This window comes from Sinohyriopsis cumingii, unplaced genomic scaffold, assembly GCF_028554795.1.
Source record: "Sinohyriopsis cumingii isolate HCF-2022 unplaced genomic scaffold, ASM2855479v2 utg000360l, whole genome shotgun sequence".
NCBI classification, from domain to species: Eukaryota; Metazoa; Mollusca; class Bivalvia; order Unionida; family Unionidae; genus Sinohyriopsis; species Sinohyriopsis cumingii.
The window spans coordinates 3,144,143-3,169,161 of record NW_028315892.1 but is presented as its reverse complement, the minus strand read 5'-3'; the positions used below and the strand labels follow the sequence as shown (position 1 = coordinate 3,169,161).

At 37.1% G+C, this 25,019-nt stretch overlaps 1 protein-coding gene across 2 annotated transcripts in view; it reads left to right on the top strand.

Moving 5' to 3' along the window:
* The first annotated feature begins 1,320 nt into the window (after positions 1-1,320).
* Positions 1,321-25,019, top strand: part of LOC149774261 (uncharacterized) — a 33,944-nt gene continuing 10,245 nt past the window's right edge. For both annotated transcript variants that reach the window (XM_089945573.1, XM_089945572.1), the window contains exons 1-3: positions 1,321-1,403; positions 10,198-10,506; positions 16,838-16,974. In XM_089945573.1, coding sequence (XP_089801699.1) covers positions 1,340-1,403; positions 10,198-10,506; positions 16,838-16,974 — 510 coding nt within the window. In that variant the 5' untranslated portion in view covers positions 1,321-1,339. The remainder of the gene's footprint in view (positions 1,404-10,197; positions 10,507-16,837; positions 16,975-25,019) is intronic.

The window sequence follows — 25,019 nt, the reverse complement described above, 5'->3', positions numbered from 1 at the left end:
GAACACATGCGGCATATTAATAATATTTACCTATTTTAGTATCAAGCTTACACGAGACCTTGGTTAAAAACAGAATAAAACAAAAAGAAAATAAATTGTTTCCACTGCAACATTTTCTAGACTTAGAGCAAGTAGTAAAATTAGGTGTATTTTATTTATCATTGATACATACCTAAATGTTAGGCAATGTTGCTCTTCGGCGTTTGCTACGGGTGTAAGTGCGTTTAAAATTATTTTCAAGGTGTAAATCACTACTTGGCTAATGGACGAGTATGTAGTAAAGTTGTTCTCGGCCCAGCAAACTTTGATATTGCCAAGACGAGGATGAGTGATTTTCTTGGGCCCTGAATGGGATATTCATATTGTAGTTAAATAATTAGTAATCATTTACATTCAAGAAATATACATTTGGCCTTTTGAAGGAAAAATCCAGGTACTGGAATAGTCAGAAGCTCGCGTGACTGACACAGACGATTATCATCACTATATGTTTGTATTATAGATATCCAGCGTTGTCTTTTCAGCAACTTTTATATTTGTCTTAGTCAGATTAAACACGATTCATTTACTATACTAACTATCATTTGGCACTTTTAGCCTCTGGTATAGAGTTGCACTAGTTAACACGTGAGTACTACTGCATTGTATAAGGAAAATTGAAAAGGAAATCTGTTACATCATAAACAAAATCGAGAGGATTACTGAGATAAACATGTTCGGACGTTAGCCGATTACACTGGATTTGCGGCGTACTCCTGTACATACCATCGAAAATGACACCGCAGAAAGGATAATGATTTTAATCGCGTATTTATACCAAAATTATATAAATTATGTATTCAACACGTGATTTGCTGAACAATTCATTCCTTGCAGTGAGAATGGTCTTGCTTGATACATTTAATTACCTATTAATTTTCTTAGTACACGATGGTTATACTATTAATCTGGTACCGAATGAAATCGCTTAGTTAAATATCGAGTGTGACTTTCTCTATCAAATATGATTTTATGTACTTGTTTAAGATGGCTAAATGCTAATTTATCATAACCTTAAAAAGCGCAAAAGAAAGGTCATGCAACTGAAATGAACAAGTCATTCTTGTTGTGACAGACTGGCAAGTTTATCTAGTGCTACATGATGAAAATAAAATCAACAAAACTAACCGAAACAAAACAAAAACACAAAAACAAGAAATAAAAATGTCGATAATGTATATGCGATCATTTACTTAGTCACATAAGTTAGCTTGATATTTGGCAATCATTATAATTGATAGGTCAACGTGTATGCGTGTCTATGTGCAATTATACTTTTTTCTTACTTTCAGACTAAAAGATGTTCAACCCCTTGTATTACTGTTTGTTCTTACCGGTAACTTTATTGGCTGCATTGTGTACAGGTCGGTATTGTTACCATAGTCACGTTTTCATAAATGTTTAAATAAATGGTATATGATTTATCATATGACTCAAAATATATATGAGTTATAAACGTATATTTATCTTTCTATTGTAACAGAAGGGTATGACTGTTTCCTTTCCTCACTCCACTTTTTTTCTCTCTCTCTCTTCTGAGAATATCTTATGAAGAAAAGAGACTTTAAAAAAAGGAAACATGTACATTGTGTCGAAAAATGAATTGCATGCACAAGATCAGAATTTACTCCAACTAGAGCTCATTTAATTTACTTTCTGAACAATGGTATAGGTGAACTAATTCTGACATTCAATGATGCTGTTATTACACAAGAAAACAAAACGGACTTTGTTTCAATACATGTTCTGTGTCGATTCGATAATAGACATGCAAACTAATACAACTTTAAACCATATTGAGGAATATAAGTCAGATATGGATGAGTATATTCGTACTATTAGAAACAGGGAAATAGGCTGTAGCAGCGTCTATCAATGAACTCATCGGTAAAAGAACATTTTACTTTCAAAACAGAGCTCTCTCTTATAAGAATCGTCCAAATCATATAACGCCAATTCTGCAATATATATATATATATATATATATATATATATATATATATATATATATATATATATATATATATATATATATAGTGTTATTCACTAGATATGCTTAAAGGCAGATATTGCACATTGTTGAAAGCTAATATGATCTCCAGCTCCATTCATAATAGTAATCCAGCTGCTTCCAAGAAAGGTATTCTAGATGTGTTTAGTTTTCTATACACATTTATTTATTTGGCAAGACCACTGTACTTATTTGATTTATTTTGTTCCTTCTTTCATCAACGTCTATCATGGAAGTCAGATTCCGTTTCGTCAACTATTACTTTGTCTGGCCTTGTGTGAGTTTAAAGTCCTTTTTATGCAGTAAAATCGTATCGTTTTTCTGTGCAGTTCGTCCCATACTTCCAAGAGTGTTGCCAGTGAACATCAGGATCAAGTCTGGCAAACGTGTGTTTGCATTCACATTGTGCTAGTTTATAAACGCAGAGAATAGTTTATTGCTTTTTTTTTCACTATACGTCCTACCTCTCTACAAAAGTGAGACACACTGATCACTGCTTCTCATTTGCCTTGTTGATCATGATTATCTTGCTCTTGCTCTACTTCCAGCAGTTCCTTTATTTATGTCATTAGTTCTCCACGGATTAAGTCATATCCAGATATAAACTCATTGTCGCGCTGCTTCTCTCAGAAACTGTCCATGTTGTTTACCGAAGGCTATTATTTCGAGTCGTCTGTATTTAGTATATTAGTCTTTGAAAGACCTTTCCTGCAATAATTTTATGTATTGCTATCTTATCTTATTAGACATTCGTTTCAGTACGACATGGATATTCATTCAGTTCCATCCATTCTTTCGGTTCAGTCCAAGATGCTGGATGAGTGCCTGACAAGTGTGGCTGTGCAAGTGTTATGACCGCTACTATGCTACCTCCGTTTATCTTTCATATATTGCCGTGCTTGATTCATATCATTTATATACCTTTTGACCACTTGTAATATTTAACACGTTTTTGTTTTTAAATTCCAAACTGTATCTGAATAGCATTAGAAAAAACTGTTACTGTTTGGACGAGATACTCTACTTCAGTGTAGATTTGCTTGTATCGTATAAAGCCGTCCTTTTTAATAGTTTGCATGATGAAATCATAATAAGCTCACGAGGAGAAATATCGCACTTTATAACAATATCTTGATACAAAATCTATATGGAAGATATTTCTCCCTAGCCTTAATGAGCGCGCTCAGCAAGATAAATTACTTTATTATATGCCAAGTTTTTTTCTCCGTTAACTTTGCATTGTCAGAATCATTCAATTATGTATCATGATGTCCCACCCAGTTGGGGGTGCGTGGCCTGGGCCTGACGTCCCGCTTGCCAAAGGAAAGTGAAGCGTCTCTCATAGCCTCTCCTTCCCAGGTGTAGTGATCGCCGCAGGACCACTGTCTCGCTCTGCGGGGCAGGAGGTTACTTGCATATGGCCTCTCCTATACTATTGTGTCCACAGCAGCACCTTCACGCGGTGCCCCCTGTTTTAACAGAGCCTGCTGTGTGGCGAGACCGAGTACCCGGAGGTATAACTGGGTGGACAGACTGGGGTCATTAGCCTTGGCAGGCAACCAGTCTAAGAGAAGGGAAACTCTGACCCCAAACCAGGGCAGATGAAGCTCATTAGCCTTGTCAGGCAGTTCATCTAGGAGAAGGAAACTCTGATTAAAAAGCAACCAAGTCCCATCCATTGGATTATGGCTTCACTGCCTTGTGGATATCTTCGGGAGAAGGAAAGGCTACGGGAGTAAACCCAGACAGAAAATCAGGAGTGGAGCCCCTAAGGCGGCTGGGGGTCGACTACGGCCTCCTTCCGGCAGCTCCTGCATCCAAATTGGTGCCAAATGTCATGCTCAGCATTCCTTTGGACCCCACCAGCAAGGACGAGAGGGGGATCCTGACGTCTGGGCAGCCCAGGATCTCCATACTCCACGCCCAGGCTTGCGCCCTGGAGAGGACACTCCAGTCTCGCTACTGAGTGAGGAAACAACACGGAAGCTGACAGTTTACAGGTTATAAGTCCCTCCCGATTGGCGTAGGGAAGGGGCGCCACGGGTCAGCTTTGACGGTGGGAGGGATCATCGTGTCCCACTGGCCAACTATCACCCGCCTCAAGCAGGGCAGCCCCCGGTCAATATGGTGTTGACCCGCCATCGTCTGCCTGCTCAGTGTGTTGTTCAGCATGACAAGCAGACGGTAATTCCACACCAGACAAAAGAAACAAGAAACCAATAAAGAAGACTCCAGCTCTTCGATTTGCAAGCTGGAATGTGCGCACCATGTGTACAGGCTTCTCCGACGACCTCAGAGAAGTGGACGACACCAGAAAGACGGCCATCATCGATAGAGAACTCACCAGACTAAATATCAGCATAGCTGCCCTGCAGGAAACCAGGCTCGCCTCTAGTGGCTCCCTCAGAGAGGAAAACTACACCTTCTTCTGGAAGGGTCGAGAACCTGAGGAGCCCCGTCAGCAAGGAGTGGGCTTTGCCATCAGAAACAATCTCTTGGCGTCAGTTGAACCTCCCACAGGGGGCACTGAGTGTCTCTTGTCCATCCGCCTCACCACTGCTTCAGGTCCTGTCAACATCATCAGTGTCTACGCCCCAACCCTCACGTCATCAGAAGACATGAAGGATCAGTTCTATGGGCAGCTGAACGAACAGATCAAAGGATGTCCCAAAAATGAACCACTATTCCTCCTTGGCGACTTTAATGCCAGAGTAGGTGCAGACCACGAGTCATGGCCTACCTGCCTTGGATATCATGGCACTGGAAAGACCAACGAAAACGGCCAGAGACTGCTGGAGCTATCCACCTACCATGGCCTGTGCATCACAAACACCTTCTTCAAGTGTAAGCCACAACACAAAGTGTCATGGAAACACCCCATATCTCATCACTGGCACCAACTCGACTTGGTCATCACCAGGCGCTCTGCCCTTAACAGCGTCCTCTCCACCAGAACCTACCACAGTGCAGACTGTGACTCCGACCATGCCCTTGTGAGCAGCAGAGTGCGACTACAGCCACACACGCTACACCGCTCAAAACCAAAAGGACGTCCTCGCATAAACACTGCGCAGATGTCAGTCCCTGCCAAGGTGGTGGAGTATGTGTCTGCCCTGAACAAGGCTCTCCAGGACCTGCCTGAGTACGACGCTACAACCAAGTGGAACGCAATGAAGGGTGCCATCTACAGTACAGCTATGTCAACGTTTGGCAAGAAGGAAAGACCCAGCCAGGACTGGTTCAATGCACACCTATCAAGGATGGAACCACAAATCGAGTAGAAACGAAAAGCCTTCATAGCTTACAAAAAATGCCCTAATGAACGGACACTTGCTGCTCTCAGAAGTGCCCGAAGTAACACCCAACGCATAGCTAGACAGTGTGCAAACGAGTACTGGCAACAACTGTGTGAAGGGATCCAGCGCAGTGCCGAGTCCGGACACATCCAAGGTATGTACAGTGGCATCAAGAAGGCTCTAGGCCCTACAGTGAAAGGGGTCGCTCCCCTGAAATCCCTGACGGGAGAGAAGATCACAGACCGTGGGCAACAGATGGCCAGATGGGTGGAGCACTACTCAGAACTATACTCCGGAGAAACGTCAGTCACTGATGCAGCCCTCAGCAGCATAAAGAATCTGCCCACCATGGAAGAGCTCGACAAAGTGCCAACCTTAGAGGAGCTCAGCAAAGCAATCGACTGCCTTCCAAACGACAAAGCACCAGGTAGTGACAGCATCCCGCCCGAAGCTATCAAATGTGGAAAACCAGCATTGATTAAACCACTGCACGAGCTACTTTGCCACTGCTGGGAGGAAGGAGTAGTCCCCCAAGACATGCGTGATGCCACAATTGTGACCCTTTACAAAAACAAGGGCGACCGCAGTGACTGTAATAATTACAGAGGGATCTCGCTCTTGAGTATTGTTGGTAAAGTGTACGCCCGCATCATACTCAACAGGCTGAAGTTGCTGGCAGACCGTGTGTACACGGAATCACAGTGCGGTTTCAGAGCAGGCAGGTCGACGACAGACATGATCTTCTCCCTACGACAACTCCAAGAGAAGAGCAGAAAGCAAGGTCAACCACTCTACATGATGTTCATCGACCTCACCAAGGCCTTTGACTTGGTCAGCAGGAAGGGGCTTTTTGAACTTCTGAGTAAGATCGGTTGCCCCCCAAAACTCCTCAGCATGATAATCTCTTTCCATGCAGATATGAAGGGAACAGTCCTGTATAATGGATCCTCCTCAACCTCCTTCCCAATTAACAGTGGTGTGAAGCAGGGTGTGGGAAAACAACGCGCTGACAGAGCACACCAAGGTCCGAGTCTACCAGGCCTGCGTTCTCAGCACCCTTCTATATGGAAGTGAGACCTGGAGTACCTACATGAGGCAAGAACGCCGGCTCAACTCCTTCCATATACGGTGCCTAAAACGCATCCTGAAAATCAGCTGGCAAGACCGTGTTCCACACAGCGAGATCCTGCAGCGTGCAAGTACCCCCAGCATGTACTCCCTGCTAATTAAACGCCGCCTTCGATGGCTGGGTCACGTCCGACGCATAGAGGATGGAAGGCTGCCAAAGGACATCTTATATGGACAGCTGGCCACTGGCATGAGAAGAGTCGGACGCCCCTCACTCCGTTTCAAAGATGTGTGCAAGAGGGACATGAAGGCATGCAACATTTCACCCGATGGCTGTGAAGAGCTGGCTGAGGACGGAGGCACCTGGAGACTGATGGTAAACAATGGCATATCAGTCGCTGATGCGAGGAGAGGCCAGTTGGCGGCAGAGAAACGTAAGAGAAAGAAGAACGCAGCAGCAACCACAGTAACGCAGACTTCCCAGTATGTCTGCACCAACTGCAGTAGGGACTGTCACTCACGTATAGGCCTGCATAGCCACAGCAGACGATGCCAACAGAGACAGACAACACCCCAAGGGCGCTATTCGCATCGTCTTTCGAGACCGAGTCGCCAATGATGATGATGATGATGATGATGATGTCCCACCCAGTCACATTATCCTGACACCAGGCCGACCAGTCCTAACACTAACCTCTTAATGCTAAGCGTCAAGCGAGGCAGCTGTTAGTGTCATTTTTGTAAGTCTTTGGCATGACTCGGCCAGGAATCGAACCCACGACCTCCCGCATCCGAGGCGGACGCTCTAACCACTAGGCCACCGGAGCGGTCACTTTATGAACAAATCATGTACACTCACGTAGTATACGCGTTACGTTTTGGTTGATTAAATTTGTTGCTGAATGAACTAAAGCATATGTTTCGTGGACTGCCACATACCAGCTGCTTTGCCACATTCCGCGTAAACATGTTTGATACAATGTTTCCAATTTAGGCTAGAGATAGACGCCAGACATGTCTTGGTCCCTAAAAATAACATGCAAGTGAAAAAACTGTCTTTTTCAGCTGGTAATACGAATGACAAAAACATACTTACAGCTTTTCATCCTGAATTTCCTCGAAATGTACTATCTTAGTTCTGCAAATGCGAATAACATATGCCATGTCATGGGTTATCAAGCTTGATTACACATTTCAAATTTGTACTGTAATATCGACTATATTCCAGTGCAAATACACCCTCCTCACTGCACTCCAAATTAAATAAACATTATATTCCATAGCGCCTGTTTAATAATTATAAATGAAATACTTTATATTTTTCCCACACTATGATTTCAAACATTCAATGACGGAACAGAAACACACTTGCAGATGTCAACACTCTGCTCCATCGCTGCCGAAATCAAATGCACTTCATGTAGAATTGACACAGATAAATCCAGCCAATATCAGGAAATTTTGCAGAATCGACAAAAGTACCAAAATCTATTCATTCCAGACTAAATGAAAAAGTTGTTGCAATGCACATTCATTTACAATGTGAATCTAAATTTCAATTTCTGATAGACCAAATCGCCATTTTCTTTGGAAAGTTATGTCGAGTGCGGGACTAAATTCAAATTTATCTGGGCAGAGTTATGTGCGCATTAAGAACGATTTTGTTGTGTATTTAGTTTGGAATACGGCATACATTGTTTCTTGTAGTGTATTTCTTTTTATATAATTAAGCCTTAGCTAGAATAAGAAAAGGAGCGTATAATAAAGAGGTTACTGTATTTGTAAGAGAAATATGAACTCTTTTTTTGGGATTGATATACTGCACTCCCAAGGTCGTGCAGTATTTCCATTAAAAAAACTCGTTCATATTTTCCCATATAAATGCAGTAACCTTTAAATATGCAACGACTCTCCGCGTGTTTAAGGCTTTACAGATTAACCGCAGGCATTCAAAGATCCAAGAATGCAAATTTGTGTAGCGAGCCTTTTTAAAGTTACCAATGCTAATCACTTGTTTTGTTTCATTTGCTACCTCCTCGATTTCAAATGACACTTTTATCTACATATCTGGAAATTTCAGTCGAAAGTCCTAACGATCAATTCCACGCACACGTTTTCTTTATCTGCCATTGCAAATCTGTTTGTTAGCATGAAGTTGATCCTGGTTGGGAAATAATCTTTCTGTTCATCATCAGTCCTGCTAATATGTTATAGACACTACCGACGAACCTTGACGTTGTTGTTATAGGGTTTAACGCCAGTTTTTAGAACAAGATAGGCTATACATCGCGGCCATTATAAATGTTGGAAAAAGAACCCGGGAAAACCCCGGAAAGAATCACCGACCCATGAGAAGCTACTCACATACCCACACTGGCCGAGCTCGAGACTCGAACCCACGCAGACAGAAGTGAGAGCAGTGATCCGTAACGGTAAGCGCTTTAGACCACTCGGCCACTCGGGGCCTCCGAGCCTTAACTTAATTATTCTCCAGTAGTTATGTAACTGCTTATCTGTATTATTGCTGATCATACCCTTGTGCTTAATCGGTTTTCCTAAATGTCTGTTCTATAATCGTTACGTCCATTGTATGTCCAGCATGGTACAGCAGAAGTTATCGCAACAGTCATCTCATGGTGTACCTGCTGTTGTTCAGTTTTGAATCGCATGTGTTTTCTTCACTATGCCGCCTTCTCTTTGTAGCTACCGATTTATTATGACATTACGAACATATATACCTGCAATTGTTCGATTACTTCCCGTAATTACTTGCTGTTTAAATTATACAATTACTGACATATGCTGTTCTGCCAATAACCAGCTTACCATATATATATATATATATATATATATATATATATATATATATATATATATATATATATATATATATATATATATTGTGGATATTTAGAATAGTTATAAGATGTCTTCCATTTTCTTCAGTTGATTCTTTTCTCTGCAATCTATATTTGCTTTGTGAGATTGCGTTGTTTTTGTTTGCAGTTTTGTTGAAAAGTTTGCAGCTTAGATCCTGGTTTACTGTCACGGCACAATTGAACATATTTGTTATATAACTTCGATGCTGTTATTGTACTAATATTAGTACATCGTGTTCGTTACATCGGGCTGTCGTGATGATTTGGTACTTTACTTCCTTTAATGCATGAAGTCTTTTTTTATCGTTGTTTGGTACCAATGTCATTATTTAATATTTTTTGGTTCAGTGATCCACGACTACACGTCTATATATTTCTGCTTTTGACTAAACGCCATTAGTTTTGTTTTGTTCTAGGTTCGTTTATTTTATTATATTTAGAGGTGGAGATTTTGATATTTCAAGTTAATGTTTATATTTTATTCCGAAGTGTCAGTCTTTGTTGCTATTATATATTCCAGCAGAGAACCTTGCATAGCTATGCGTTGTATCTAACCAGCCTAACTTTGGTTAGGCGCTATTAGATTACTTTTTATATCCCCTCCAGACCTCCTTTTCTGCCTTTATCACAAGAGAATGACTATCGGATAGCGCTTTCTCCCCATTGGCCACCGTGTTGTGTTCTGGGCTGTCCCTTTTGATGTAGTGTTATTTTACTCCTTGACGTGGCCAATTATGCTGCCACTGTGAATATTCATCACTGAGTTGGTATTGCCGTACATGATGTTGTTGCTGCCATTATTATTATTATTATTATTATTATTATTATTATTCACATCCCCAGAGATGGTGCCTCAAAATTCATTTTTTATCGGATATCTTTTTATCATAGTTTTCAATTTCAGATACAGGGATTAGTTTTAAATTCGTCTGCATAGGAGATTCCGTTGAGGTGTTTCAAAACATTACATCTATCAGCTTGAAGACAGACATTACCCTTTACAAAATATTTGAAAACAATTCTGATACGATAGCCTTACGGGTCATTCAGAATTTTACCAATACAGATATAATTCATGGTAAATACAAGCAAAAGGTGTCTTTGGAAAATGAAACTATATTGTTACAAGACTTTCAGGCATCGGATGAAGCGACATATGCTATGTTATATCAGGATTCGTCTAAGAGAAAAGAGGTCCAGTTATGTGCACTTGGTGAGTACTCAATTATATGTTTCTAGTGCAGAAAGTTAGTATTTACTCATCGATTTAATATAAAACAAAATTATATCTATAAATCGTTTTTGTGTATCTTTTCATTATCTAATTATTGTTGATTAATGTTTTCATTCGAGAAAAGACCTGCAGGTGAATAGGTTTGCATATCAATGGCAAAAGGATTTGTTTTCAATGCAGCAATATAACACGTGAAGACTAAGAGATAAAAATACCAGTATTAAACAAGGAAGAATGAGCTGATCCTTGGACTCCACACTGTATAAACTGATACGCGATTGAATGATTTTTTTATATATAAAAATGCCACAAAAACGTTATAATCCCACAGCTTAATGATTAACATGCCTGGTAAAAGGAACGGAACCCGAGCAGCGAATAACGGCTCCCATTGCCACGCTTTGAAGCACCAGAATGCTCAATATCCACTTGACCATGTTTTTTTTCCCTACCAAATAGACATATGTGCATTGGAAAGGTTTCGTTGGGATAGCACACTTCTGAACATGCAAAATTGTACGAGCCTCACACATAGAGAAATTAACACTGAACAGCTTGGTCATTATATATATATATATATATATATATATATATATATATATATATATATATATATATATATAGAGAGAGAGAGAGAGAGAGAGAGAGAGAGAGAGAGAGAGAGAATACGACCAAATCTATATTTGACGTTGCTATAGTCACAACATATCATGAGCCGGGCGTCAGCGCACCATCATCACCACAAGTGCACCTAACCGTAGTAATTGTTATGAAATGACACTTAATTTCGCATTGTTTTACAGGAATCTAGCCTCGATAAAATGTTCCAATGTAAAATATAGTATATAGGTGCTTTTAATTGGCGTCACAGAATTTGAACTTCAGAAAAAGTTTGAGAAGCATATGTTAACTTCCTGTCGCTGTATATTAGACTATTTGACCATTGCATCTATTTCGTCATACGTGAGCTACAGGTGACATACATTTGGTACTTTCAATAATCCCTAAAAGTAATGTAACTGATGCTAGTAATTTTATCATGGCCAGACGTTCCAGTAATCTAGTTCAAATAAACATTATTCGAAGTAGTTACACATATTTTTCCCCAGGATTTGTCACCCGCTACGTTGCCTTTTACTCGCAACCACTTGATTACCAATATTATTAACATGGAACTGTATTGAACATGTTTTTAACAGAAGCACATTCAAGTTAATATTAAATGACATATACAACTTATATTCCAGTTACGAAAAAGCAACACGTTCTTTATGTAAACCTTGCTTCACGCATTTCATGGGCTGTCAATATCTTAATGCGCAGTTTTGGATAAATGTCGATCCAGGAAAGCCCACTTTGAGAAACAGGTTCCAGAGAAAACATTATTATGAAAATGGGACACGGTATCTCATAAAGAGGAGGCGGCAGTTAAACGCACGCAAACGGGTTGGGGTGCGAATAAAAGACCATTAAAAGTTGAGTGATGTTGAGTGTTGCTACTTACAGCAAAGGCGGCAGCTAAACGCACGCAAACAGGTTGGGGTGCGAATTAAAGACCATTAAAAGTTGAACGATGTTGAGTGTTGCTACTTACAGCAAAGGAGCAATGGCCAGAACAATGTTCCGAACCGCTGTCATCAATAGGACTCAAATCGCATCTTCTTTTCCTTTATTGTCTCTACATTTGTTTCTCAGTACTGAACTCTCAACTGCGTCCAAATCAATCCAAATCATATGTAGATCAGCAATGAAATACGTGCGCCATCTACAAGAGTTTTCATCTTGCATTTAATATTTCCATCCTGGACCTAATAGTTTGTTGAACTTGCATGAAGTGATGTAATAAAATAACGTGATGTTGTAATAACCAAAAAACGGGTCATGTTCTTTATTTGTCATTACCTGACTGTGCAATTAATCCAGAGGTACTCTTATCGTAATGTAAACAAGTACGATTCAGCTTACAGTCTGTTTAAGTCCTTCTATCACTTTCAAAGCTATTGGAAGTATTAATGTTAAGTCAGAAAACCTGTGGAAGAGCAGACATATACAGAGGAGTAATATTCGCTAGCGTCTGGACAACGAGTAGTTTTCTAAACGTATTGCAATTCACCACAAACTGCATAGCTTCAGGAACAGTGTTTTGTGCAGTCCTAGCTCCTTTCTCAACATTCCATACACAAATCCCTTTTCAAAAATCATTTTTGCATCGTAAATAGGTAGTACCAACTATTTGATTGTCGTAAAGATATTGTTGTCAATTAGCTTGAAACAGTTGTCTTTACCACAGCATATGGCTATGGCTATCATGCATATTCTATGTAAATTGTTTATCATTACATTGTTAACTTATCAGTTTTATGTTACGACTCTAAATCTTATAGTATGTAACAAGCAATATACTTCTTTACAATAAATGCAAGAGCCACTTACATTATTTAGAAATAAATCCCACATAATCATAAATGTCCAATCACATGTTCAAATATATTGAATGTTTTGAATGAATTTCAATAGTCTTGAATTGCATCATATAACACAGTTATGGAAACGAAGATGCTGTTCGCAAAATACAAAATAGTGTGTATAAATCCAACCCCAAAGACAATGAACACTTGAGTAAGTTCAGTGAAGATGTTAAATAATTCATCTAGAATCATATCGGACACAAATTGATCTAAAACGGAAGTAAATTATTTGTTTATCAAGTCATTATTTATACACATTGATTGACCAACATTTTAATACAATGTAAAGATTTCCAAATGAAAACTGTAGTCTATAGTACAAGTCATATGGGTCATGTATGCTCATTTACTTATTTTAAATTTAACATAAATTATTCTTTTAAAATTTGACACTAATTGTCTTTACCCAAAGTCTATTCAATCCTTGTCATTGAATGCCCTGCACCCTAACTTTCACCGAGAAACTTCCAAACGAAAATTATCTATCGTTATGGACGTGTGAAATCGTCACAATCGAGAGTAGTACGCATTTGCTTATTAATATGCGTTGCGTTCATCATGAAATCACAGGGCGGGATATACAATCTGGATTGTACTGGATCACACCTTTAGGTTAATTTCGTCCAAATATGTCTACGTACTTTATCAGTGATTTTGCTGTATGCATCTCTCGGGGAGTCTAAGTAATGACCTTCAAAAGAAATATGGATGTATACGAATCCAAATGAAGAGAATATTTGCCACTAATAGGTATGTATAATCAAAATCTAAACAAAAATGACACCTGTTACTGATATAGTTGGTGTTGAATGCCTTCAAGACCCATGTGACTTGTACTAACACTGTAAACAATACTTGCATTGACCTCTTAGAGAGGAACGTAAGCAAGGCCACAATCATCTCCCTGAATAAGTACACGTTCATTAGAAAAAGACTTCTGAGTACTTATTCATTAATAGTGTAATAGGGATAGGCTTGGTAGAGTCACCAATAAGTCATATAGAAATTTCTGACATGAATGCCGCTCTAAAATAGCACCATTCTGTGGTTTGCTTGAACCAAGCCTTTTATTTTCTTCAGTACAAGGCCGTGACCTTGACGTATTTGAAATAAGAGTATTATGAAAAGATCTGCATTTATTACCTTGCTTGTTTCATAACCCGTAGCAATTAGGGATAATGCGCCCATTCTTTCTACAATATGAACACAGAGGAAGAGAAACATATTTCTTATCAGCCTTATCCGATGGTTGATTTCTAAAAGTTGTGCCTTATTAAAATTTGTAAGTAATTGTATGAGACTGAGATTATAGTTGACACGAACGAGTGTTTAGAGGACGACAAACTGACGAATGGAACTGAGCCAAGGAATATTCATCAGTGGTTCGAGTAGCATTTTGCAAAGCCAGTGTTTTGCTTATCAAGAAAGTCTTCACATCACATTGGATGCAATGCATGAACTTTTTAATTAATATGAACTATCTGTTGTTGTCATGCCCTTTATCAACATATTTTACTCAGCAGCATAGTAGTTGTCTTTTGCATATTCCACAGGTGGTTGTCCAGTTTCTTTTCTACATTTTCCATATCTTGTTCGATATGCCTCAGGCATCACTCATAAACCTTAAAAATATATTCTTTAACCACATCATAATCATCAATATTTTGTACTGACAATGCTTGAATAGGTTCGATAATAAGTACACATTGTAATAACAATGTCCAATGCCCTCTTCTCCATTTCAAGTTTTCAGCAGTTTCCTCAAGTAAAGAAATGATGCATCTACTTGTTTGTTTTTTTTTTGAAAAGAGGGTACTAACATATTTTTATGGTAACATTAAAAAAGCTGACTTTTTAAGGTGAAGAGGGGAGATAATTTTAGTTGGATACCCTTTCTACTCTCAGCTTCCACATTTTCCTCTCCTTTTGTTCTCTTTCTCCATTTCTGTCTCTGTTCTCTCGGAATTTGCATTTCTTTCTGTTCTCACGCTTTGCATTCACTTTTCTTTTCCTATCTCTGAATTTGCATTTCTGTATCTTCTGTCTTTCTCCATCAACATGTACGTTTCCTTTCTCTGAATTCGTATTCATATTTGCCTCTCATTTTCCTTTCCCTGACTATGCGATTCCATCCTTTTTCTTTTTTTAAATTGTAAATCCTTTAATTTCCGATCAAAGAGCAGAGATAGACTTTTCTATCCAACCCAAAGCATTTTTATTCAAAATTTACTTTCCCACTAAGCGCTGAATCAAATTATTCTTTATCTCTCTTGCTTTATGAAGGATGTTTTTGCTTCAGAAAAATCATAATGTCTGTCAGTCACAGGCAGGTCGTTCTTTTCATATATTCTTATCCTTTCCTGCACAGTATTTGAAACAAAGTTATATTCATTGATGACATTGTGCAATCTTGCTGGTTTCCCGAAAGATTTCACAAATGTTTTTAGGTTAAATCTTTAACAGGGACAACGAATATTTAGAAACAAAGTCAATTAAAACTTCATAGGCAAATTTAAATATTTCTGAAATTTGTTTAAGAAGGGCATGTCCGCGACATATCCACACGTTCTGTTATGAATCTAGGTCTTAAGTTATGTAACAGAAAGAGAGTGAAATGAACATTTTAAGTAAAGTCAACCAAAAATGTATTTCGATATAATTCAAACACATATTAAAGAGAGAATTTATATATCGGGAAGAAAATTCACCTCAAAATCTCAAATGCCCTATCATATGTTCAAGCATATAGAATACTCTGAAGTATTATTGTTAGGGGTATATGTAGTAGTTCGACTGAGATGTTTGTCGCCTTGAGTATACTCACCTGGTTGTAAGGTTGTAGCTGATTTGTATATATGTCACTCTTTATTAAACTAAAATATTTGACATTGATACTCTACAGAAAATTGCAGACAACATTCATATAAACATAGAATGAAAGTGAAATTGTTATTGTGCTTAATAATATGAGTGATGATATAAATAATTAAATAGTGGACGTGAAGATTTTCCATTTTTACAATATGGACTGGTTAAATAATGTTTACGTGATCATTATGACCAGTTGTATATATCGGAAATGCTTCCTTTTGTTCGCTAGAATAATGAATCACCATTCAAGTGACTGAGCTCTAATTTTATTCGTTTGTTGTTTTTTACTCTTACTCCTTTTCGTATAATATAAACCAATACTCGGCATCGAATGCCACATATACTGTTGTGCTTATGTTAAACAGTTTACCTATTTATCGTCCGCTTAAAACCACTTTAATTTACTGCAATGCAACACTGTGTCGTTATTAATAATACGCAACATTATCAAACATTCTTGTGGTCTTTACACTTGTACTCCTCTCAGTGCTCACCATGTTATTTTACAGCAGAATCATATAGGTGTAGATGAAACTTTAAATGTGGCCATTTATTTGTGAATGGACGGGTATTGCATAATTAAAACTTGTAAAACCTTGTTAGCTCACAATCTGCGTTAGAGTAGTTGGCAGTTGCACATGGGCAGGTTAGTATAATATTAAGTTTTACATTGGTGTTAGGATATCCTGAAAACATACTTTTGATGGTATATTATAATGCTTGTCGGTATTTTAATGCATTATACCTACCCAATTTAGTAATTTGTAATTGTACTTTAGATAATATCGTTAATCTAAGAAAGTAGTACATTTCAATTACGCAAAAATATGTTATGTTTTTATTTAATATTCAATTAATTTATACTAATACAATTAATCATTTTTAAATTATGAATGTCAAGATATGTCAAACCTTGCGTATATGAATGTTTAGCTTTTGTAACTATACTATCTAATTTCTAAAATTGACAGTTCCGCCAACTTTGCGCTGCAAACCAAATATAAAACACGAAGAAAACTTTCTGATTGCCGCTCTGGATAATCCTCAACAATGTGGAAAACCTTTAGCGTCTGTCCGCTGGATGGATTATCCTGATATTTTCTACAGAGTAAGTATTTTGACCATAAATCTATTTATAAATCTTTTTATATAATCAACTTATATGTTCCTTTCTTTCCTCATAAACTGACTGTATTTGGATAAGTATCTGAAAACACTGCAACATATCGCTGGTCGACAATCACTTTCTTGTGACACATTGAGTTAACTACTACTTAAAGATAACTACTATGTCTTTTTTGGACGATGATAGAAAATGTTTTTTTTTTTTGTGTGCAATCGGTTGTAAAGTTAAACAAATATTTACATTTTTTACTAGCATGCTATTTAAAACCAGGGAAAGAAATGATTCCCCAATCTAATTTTCCTCTCTGTCTACGATGTTTACTAGTAAAAACTTTGGGTTTGCGCTCCAAATGTTCGTTTGACACCTCTTGAAATCTAATACGTTTGAGAAATAGATAGGGTTAGGGCAGGTGAATCAGGATTATGAATAAAGTATCTGGAAAATATATGAGCAAACTCTTCGGCAGGTGGAATGTGCTAATGCAGAAATTTGGCATAGTTTCAAGATGGCGAGATGAAGAAGTTGATAGTTACCATGGTGTTACACTTTCTTATATGCTCGCGTAGTTTTGTTTTTGTATTTTTGAACAGCTTAAACAAATCAGAATCTTGTAAAATCATTTTAGACACAAAATATTACAACACAATTGGTATTAAATGTTCATATTCATATTCAGACAGGTTTGCCTTTTCTCAAACACTCCCTTTAACATCTACCTTGCACAGTGAACAGTTTCACATAACGAACTGCTATCGCCTCTGACGAAGATTGAAAACTTTAGGTTCTTTCCAGGATTGGGCAGACAACAACTGCTCTGGCTAGGCAGTAGCTTTTTTGGAAGTACAGCAACATCACGCTTGGGTCCAAGATCAAACGTATGCACTCTCTCGTCACGTCCATAAACCTGTATGCAAGTGTGACATGGACGCTAACAGCAGAGCTAGAGAGAAGTATACATACCTTTGAGCATAGATGTTATCGAAAGATTATTCGAAGTGTCAAATTTTTAACACGTCTCTAATGAGGAGCTGGGCATTAGAATCGACTATGAAATTATAACGTATGAAGATTAAATCGCCACCGTAAACAACCCAAAACAAAACAACAACCCTCTCCGTAAACTAAGATGGTATGGTCATGTCTCGCGCTAATCATGCCTATCAAAGATAATCCTACAGGGCACAGTGAATAGAAAGCGAAGAGAAACAGACAGAAGAAGAGAAAAGAGATAGCATCAAACAGTGCACAAGCATGGACTTTAAAAGGCCGGAAAGAGCAATGGAGAACAGGGCAAAATGGAGTGAGATTGTTGCAAATACAGTAGAAATGAATGAAACTAAATTATTTTAAGTGTTGATTATAATAAACACTATCATCATCACCTTAATAACCACATTAGGATGTTGAAATTCAAGAGACTCTGAATAAAATATAATTAAGAAACTTCTATGATTTTATTTTATTCGAGCTACTAATCTTTAATTCACCCAAATAATCTGTAAGAATCCTTATACCTAAATTTGTATCGTTATATCCGTAAGAACGAATTTACCATTATGGGTGTCGCCATAACAAAGGGTTAGGGTTTATCATTATAAGAGTAGTAGAGACATGTTTGTAACTTTAACGCGGCGGGTTCAATATAATGGTTTATGATAGGACGGTACGGTCATCTGTGGAATTCTAAAATCATGGGTCGTATATCCTCTGCGCAATTGTATTAGTATATATCGGTATTTAGAGAAACTGGACATTAATGTCAATAAGGAGGTCGATATAAACGTGACTTTATGGGTAACAATGGGTCTCAATAGAAATGTATGATGGGGACAAAAAGTGGTGGAAAGAAGCACAAGTATGAATTAAAAATGATGGGGCATATACGTCCCTCAATGGGAATCATATTGGAGCGGCCACTATAATTATTTGCTTTAATTTAATATAAAGATGGGGCATGATTGAGAGACAAACGAATTCACACACTGTTATATAAAAACACTCGTTATTTAAATTCAACACCTATCTACAGTCCAATATCCTGCATACCAGTGAACACCCACACTTATATCCAAAACACTCATTTATAATACAACATCCACCATGAAAATGTGATAATCTTTTTACAATCAAACGGCTATTCTGATCATTAAATATATACAGGGCATGATATAGTACGGTTACACACAAACATAGCTACAATACAAAATCCCACGTACAAGCCAGTGTATATAGAAAATGAATGGTTCATAGCATTTGTCCTTCCATACTAGCACGCACGCTAACAGAGAACACAGAACCTCATGACCCAAAATCTATATTACAAAAACCAACACCCAGGTTGATAAACGAATCATATACAATATATTTTCCACTCTGCAAAGTCTGGGTGTGTAGAAGAAAAAAAAATGAATAATGCCTGGGTTCGAATAACCGAAGTTCATGAAAGTGCAAATTTATATATAGCTTAATACAAATTAATTGTTCTTTTATTATGTTTCCTTACTACGTATTTGGGAGGTTATTTCAAAGAAACGACATTAAACAAACACAAAACAATGGAGAAAATTATCATTACCATCATTTTAATAATCTGCATGGCACATAACAAAGACAAACATATTTTTGTCATCATCGTTTTAATATGAACAAAAATGAAACAAATCAAATTTTTTAAGATGGGATGTCTCAATGGATTATAAATTAATTTGTTTTTCACGCGATATTCACATATCTTTAACGTTTTCTCGGTTTATAACCACACGCTTAATGAAATTTGCAAGCACAGTATGTTCTTCGCAATTTATTTTGATATCGTATTTCATCTCATAATGATTAATTTTGCTAACTCCTGCACATGGGTCACTAGTGCTTTCCCGATTGATTTTTAACATTCCTATTTTACATAATATTACTGCTTTTAACTGCAATAATAGCGGGATTATCATAAAAGAAATAAATTATCGAATTAGCGACAAACATGAAGCATAATCCGTTTCTCGACAGTTCGACAGAGAGTAATCATTTTTCAATATATCAAATATGCCGTTTATCATGGTCTTCACACTTCGGATAATGCGTCGCGATTTCAGTAGGATTTAGAAGATTTCGGACCACTTTGATACATTGATGAAGGGATTACTCAGATAATCGATGTTCTGTTAATAACTGAAATAAGTTCTAAAAAGACAAACAATTAGCCCAAGGAAACGTACAGTTCGGATAACATTGGATATTTAGATAATAAGGTTCCTATAACTTGGAGTCTACTATCTATCTATATATCTATCTATCTATCTATCTATCTATCTATCTATCTATCTATCTATACATGCATGCATGCATACATATATATATATATATATATATATATATATATATATATATATATATATATATATATATATATATATATATATATATATATATATACATAACCTTGTCTCGCAAACAGACAGATGAATACACGAGAAATGTGCCTTCATCATTATGATCTAACACGCACATAATTTCGAATAATTGGATGACGGGAGGCTAACGAAATAGATTTACGTAGACGTGATTGAAAACATCCATGACCATGGCCACGGAATCCATTTGGAACATTCACTGAGCGAATGATGGATGGATCCAGAGAAAGACAGACAGACAAACAGACATACAGACACACAGAGAGAGAAGCACGATATTACAAAATAATGGAAAATATGTGATGATTTTCCGGGACTAAAGCCACTAGGTATGGACCAACCAAGGATTTAAACTGAAACTGAGTCTTATTAATCAGTATGTGTGTGAAATATGTTTGCTTTTGTGTTTACAAATCATAAAGCAGTACAATGTGTAGCGTTATTGTCAGACCAGAGGGCTCAATGGCGTGTCAGTCACCTCCCTTTCAGATTCAACTGCAGAAGGCAGAAAAAATTGAACGAGAGAGAGAGACTCGAAAGAGCACGTGCAAGATTTTGTAAAATTCTCAAACAAACCAAAACAACTTTTCAGCGAAGATACTTTTAATAAGTTATGCTTGACACAATGGTATCAATGGGCAAATATTATGGATTAGGACTGTCCTTCCTGTTTATGTACATCATGTGAAAAATAAGTACAAATGCAAACAATTAAGCATAAACGCTTTTACAAGTTTGAAAAGATTATTTTTTTGTTTTTAATGAATTCACATCTTCATAATAATTACCAAACCACACACACACATATATATATATATATATATATATATATATATATATATATATATATATATATATATATATATCTGACATTGCTGATTTCGAGTATATTTTCGAAATCTGCAAAGAAGCTGACGTTCACCATTCTAGATGGCTAGTTCATACTTATGTTTCGCACGGAGTTGTCATGATTGTACAGAACAGAAAATATACCTTGACATTCCCATGGTTTGGAGTGAAATTAAATCCTCACGAACTTACGCTCCTGCATACTTGCACAAATTGCCGTGAGCTCTATTTGTTCTCATTTGTTCCGTGGCTTCAAAAACAAACTACTAAAATGTCAAGTACTTATTTTATGCAAAATTAAGTTAAAGGCATCTGGTACACATGGTGTGACCTATGGTAGCTTTGATCTTGTACACGGTGAATTATTTTACTGGACTATGCTTCGATCAATAATTTCGCTAACTGCAGCGCTGATAATGCCAGTAAATACATATTCTGGAAACTGATCCAGGACGAGATTACTATTAATCCCAGTTCGTAGTCCAGAGTCAGTTGCGACGGTTTTGACAATGATTTTGTCACGGATCTAATCATTGTCAAATTTCGCTTTTGCAGTTTCCAAATTTTGGTAACACGAGGATTTAGTTTTGTTGGTATTGGCTCTGTACCCGTTAACAATGGCCCGCAAAAGGAACACGGTGATACTTCTATTCAGTCTTATATATGTGTCCTTGCTGTTTGACAAATACTTGTTCCACAACAGGTCAAAATGTAAAACTATTTATAACTTACGCTCCTGTTTGATTATCATCTCATGGTTGTTAAATCCTATATTGTCATCTGCATTATCATCGGCAATTAGATATGCCTTTGAACATTCTCGTTATGTCAGGTTATTATTCCATAAAAGAAGCAGCGTATGTTTGCATGGCTTCTATTCCAGAAGCAAATAGTATATTTAGGTAAACACGGTAATGTTAAGTGTCCATGTTGTAGCAGGCATATTTGAACAACGGATGTATGACATTCCTGAGGGAAATCACTTAAACAAGGGTAACTGGATAACTGGATTGGTGTTGTAGAACGTCAATAATTTGTATGTTCAGGTACCGGTAACCGTTATCAAGATCAATGTAGTCTTTGACTATCCGTTTGATTTCAAATTCAGTGTGAGGTGATATCGTCTAAGTCGACACGGGATGGTATATCATCTTTTCCCAGTTCAGCAGCACGTGATCAAAACAGGGTTTATCGATAATTACGTTTAGCATTAATTATTTGCAATGCGTTATTGCAATGTTTTGTAGAACTTTCAATCCTGGGAAGGCTATACGATCCAAAACGGGTGCCACAGTGGCAAAGACATAAATGAACTTATTCCCCAAATCATGTCCTCTTGGTCAGTTACGTTTGGGCAAACTTGTTACAGGAGTTGCAACACGGTATAGAATCCGTTTCTAAAATTTAGTTTACTGTGACCTTTCACTGGAGAATATAACTTTTGGTCCATGATCTCATTTTACACTAATATTGACAATGTCAAAACACAATTTACTGTAGGAAGATTATAAAGATGCACTAATGTACTCGACATCCGATTAGACTAATATAAACGAAGTCGATTTATCAGTTCTCTTCACGGTTTCAACCGTATAACAGAGACAATATCATTGATAACATTTTGTTGTCGGAAACATGCCATTTGAGACGATGAAAGATGAATGGAAGTTAATCAGTACACGGTAACTGGTCATGTTAGGTGCGTTACAAAATTTATTGTAGTTAATAGCTTAAATTATATCAACGATATGTCACAATTTTAAACAATACCTTGCAGGACTGAATAAATCATACACCAGTCAACCAATGATTGGCTAGCGCTGCTGGATTTGTGTTGTTCATCAATGCCGAGGTCCTTTATACCAAGTGTTAGTTCTTATTAGTTATGCATTTATGTGATGTAGTTGGTATGATGCTGCTGATATTAAAACACGCAAGATAGGAGTAGGATGAATGATTTCTACAAAGGCCGCTTTACACTGAACTTTGTGACCCACTTGTGTGACTTCAACTAATATTGCCTTAAGCAACATAATGTGTTCTTTATGAAATATTTACAGAGAAATGTCGCTATTGCAAGTCATATAAGAAATTCATTTTTCATTATTCGATCGTTTTTGACTTTGAAGACCGAATCGATGGTACAAGGCATTAACATATGAATGCACGGAATGAATGAGTTATAATCGGTGCTGATTATGATATTGCTGTTCTTGTTATTTTATGTATATTTCAGATATACATACATATATATATATATATATATATATATATATATATATATATATATATATATATATATATATATATATATATATATATATATATAAGGCTACCGAATACGACTACGGAGTACAATGATTCAAATTTCTTTATTCCTTTTCTGTAAACTTAAGTTTTCTTTTGGCTGCAACAACATTGCACCAGTGCTCAGGTTTGTGGAAAAAGATGAGAAGGTGTTGGATAAGGATCCTTAATTAACCTTTCAGACTTAACACGATGAACTTATGCAGACATTTGGAGAGGATATTGCTCGCTTTGCTTGGCTTCTAGTTTCACTTTGGAATTGTGGAATTATATATGGCGGTAGTTGAATAAAACCGTTACTCCTGTCAAGAATATATATTTCTAATCTACAACATTCCTACACCTGACCATGAACCCATAAGAAAAGATAAAACATGTCCAGAGATAAAAGAAAATAAACATGTTATCATTGTTACGATAAAGACGTTGTTTTTCGGAATATCCAGAATTTCTAACTAAAGTACAAGAAGAGAGAAAATGTAAGGTTTATATATCCAAAGATGCCGAAAAGTCCATTTAGTTTAAAACCCTGAAATATAAAATCAATGTAGAGAAAACTGATGAGAAAAGGAGTGATGCAAGAGGAGGAGAACGTGATGCCTATCAACTTCCTACGACGATATGTATTTCTCAGAGACCCTAATCCCGGTGGTTTAGCTGCAGATCCTCAGCTGCGAACGAACATTTTGACAAGAAAAATATAATGGATTTCAAACAAATTATTGTAATGATTTGCTTGTATTATAATTAACTTCGATCTCAGACAATTCATTTAATCCTTTCATGACATGCGTCTATATTGAATACACACCAGATTATTTGTTTTTTGCCGAGCGACTAGGGAATTCTTCGTTATGCCATACTAGCTTATGACGAAAAATGGTCTAGCGACGCGCTTGAGTCCAGTTCCAAATTATTATTTGGGATATCAGCTACAATTAGTGCATCATACTAGATAATGCAACACTAATAGTAATGACACTGTATAATTGTATCATGTATACTGTATCTAATATGCATATAGTTTAGTCTTGTTTATCAGCCCAGTCATGTGTACAGAACTGTTCCCCTGTTCGTAATGACATTCTACCAGGTGGATACAATGCACGTCATGACTAACTTATAAAACAAGCGTTGTTGTTGCTGGAGAATCATATTAAAGACTTAATCTGTTGCTAATGATGAGAGTCAACAAATTAATTGTCCCATTATTAAGGCATATCTGGATGTGTACTATAGTATAATCTGTCGCAGTTATTTCCAGCAAGTTGCTCAATGCGGAATACACAATACATATGTAAATACGGACGATCACACAAATCACAGATACCACCTTGTGGAAAAGACGAATCTATATGAAAGACCTCGAACGAGCGTTGGAGTATGGAACCATTGCCAGAAGATGCTTAAGAAGAAGGAAAATGAAAAGTTGTGGTGTATGCCAACAATATTTTCCTAACCGGA